At 61.9% G+C, this 1,502-nt stretch overlaps 1 protein-coding gene across 1 annotated transcript; it reads left to right on the plus strand.

Moving 5' to 3' along the window:
- Positions 1-5: 5 nt before the first annotated feature.
- LOC104988712 (DDB1- and CUL4-associated factor 12-like protein 2) lies at positions 6-1,358 on the plus strand (the record flags this gene model as incomplete). Its single annotated transcript, XM_010840137.1, is given in 2 exon segments — positions 6-426; positions 429-1,358. Coding segments are annotated over 2 exon segments (1,311 nt in total), but the record flags the coding sequence as incomplete, so codon positions are not given.
- Between the last annotated feature and the right edge of the window lie 144 nt (positions 1,359-1,502).

A 1,502-nucleotide genomic window follows, 5' to 3' on the forward strand; every position in this document is an offset into this window, starting at 1 on the left:
CGTCGCCGGGCTCGGCGGCGGTGCACGCAGACGGCCCGCAGCCTCCCAAGAAGCCCAAGCGGATGGTGGTGCGGCGCTCACTGGTGGACTACCTGAGGGGGCGCGAGGTGGGCGCGCCGGGCCGCGCCGGGTTCTCAGGCTTCGATAGCGAGCTGCATGGCTTCGCGGTGCGGAAGCTGCCGGAGCTGCTGCGGGAGCGCGAACTGTCCTTGGGCACCGTGGACAAGGTGTTCGCGTCGCAGTGGCTGAACGCCAGGCAGGTGGTGTGCGGTACCAAGTGCAACACGCTCTTCGTGGTGGACGTGCGGTCCAGCCAGGTAACGCGCATCCCCCTCATACGGGATCGTCGGCACCCGCCGGCCCACGCCCAGCCGGGCTGCGGCATCCATGCGGTCCAGCTGAATCCCTCCAAGACGCTGCTGGCCACCGGGGCGAGAACCCCAACAGCCTGGCCGTCTACTGGTTGCCAACGCTGGATCCCTTGTGCCTGGGCGACCACGGCCACAAAGACTGCATCTTCGCCATCGCCTGGATGAGCGACACGGTGGTGGTGAGCGGCTCCCGCGACGGCACCTTGGGCATCTGGAAGATAGACCCCGACGTATTCCGGAGCAGCATCGCCTGGCGCAATCCTGCAGAGCTCTCCGTTCATGCCCATATCTGTCCCTCGGAAGTGGAGGATGTTCCCAGGGCCGCCACCAACCGAAGTAACTGCAAGGTCGGTGCTGTGGCCTTCAGCGCCAAGAGGCAGGAGCTGGGAGCCGTGACCATGGATGGCTACTTCCACCTGTGGAAAGCCCAGAATACCCTGTCCAGGCTGTTGTCCATCAGGCTGCCTTACTGCAGAGAGAACGTGTGCCTGACCTACTGCGATGAGTTGTCCCTGTACGCGGTAGGCTCCCAGTCCCATGTCTCTTTCCTGGACCTGCGCCAGGGTCACCAGAGCATCCGGTACCTGTGCTCCCACGAGGGCAGCACGGGTGTGCGCTCCCTCAGCTTCTATGAGCACATGGTCACCGTGGGCACCGGCCACGGCTCTCTGCTCTTCTATGACATCCGCGCGCAGAAGTTCCTGGAGGAGAAGGTCTCGGACAGCCAGAATTCCTCTCCACGGCCCACAGGGAGGAGGTTCAGGCTGATTTGTGGCAGAGGCTGGCTCAACCAAGATGACCTGCAGATGAACGACCTCAGTGCCTTGGGCGAGTTGCCCAATGCTCTCTACACCCATTGCTACAACTGGCCGGAGATGAAGCTCTTCGTCGCTGGCGGCCCTCTTCCTTCAAGCCTCCGTGGGAACTATGCAGGCCTCTGGAGCTAAGGATGGCCGCCCTGTCCTCAAAGTGCCCAGATTTACCTTCCAGTCCCCTCCCACTTTTCTCCTATGCCCTGTGTTTGTGCTTTTGAGTCTGTGTGGCTTTTATTTTCAGAGTAAAAAACTCCAGTTTACCTCTGCTTAGGGTATTAGGCGTAAGAGAGATGGCGACCTAGAGAGTGAGTTACCC

The sequence above is a fragment of the Bison bison genome, unplaced genomic scaffold (genome assembly GCF_000754665.1).
Source record: "Bison bison bison isolate TAMUID 2011002044 unplaced genomic scaffold, Bison_UMD1.0 scf7180017846562, whole genome shotgun sequence".
NCBI classification, from domain to species: domain Eukaryota; kingdom Metazoa; phylum Chordata; class Mammalia; order Artiodactyla; family Bovidae; genus Bison; species Bison bison.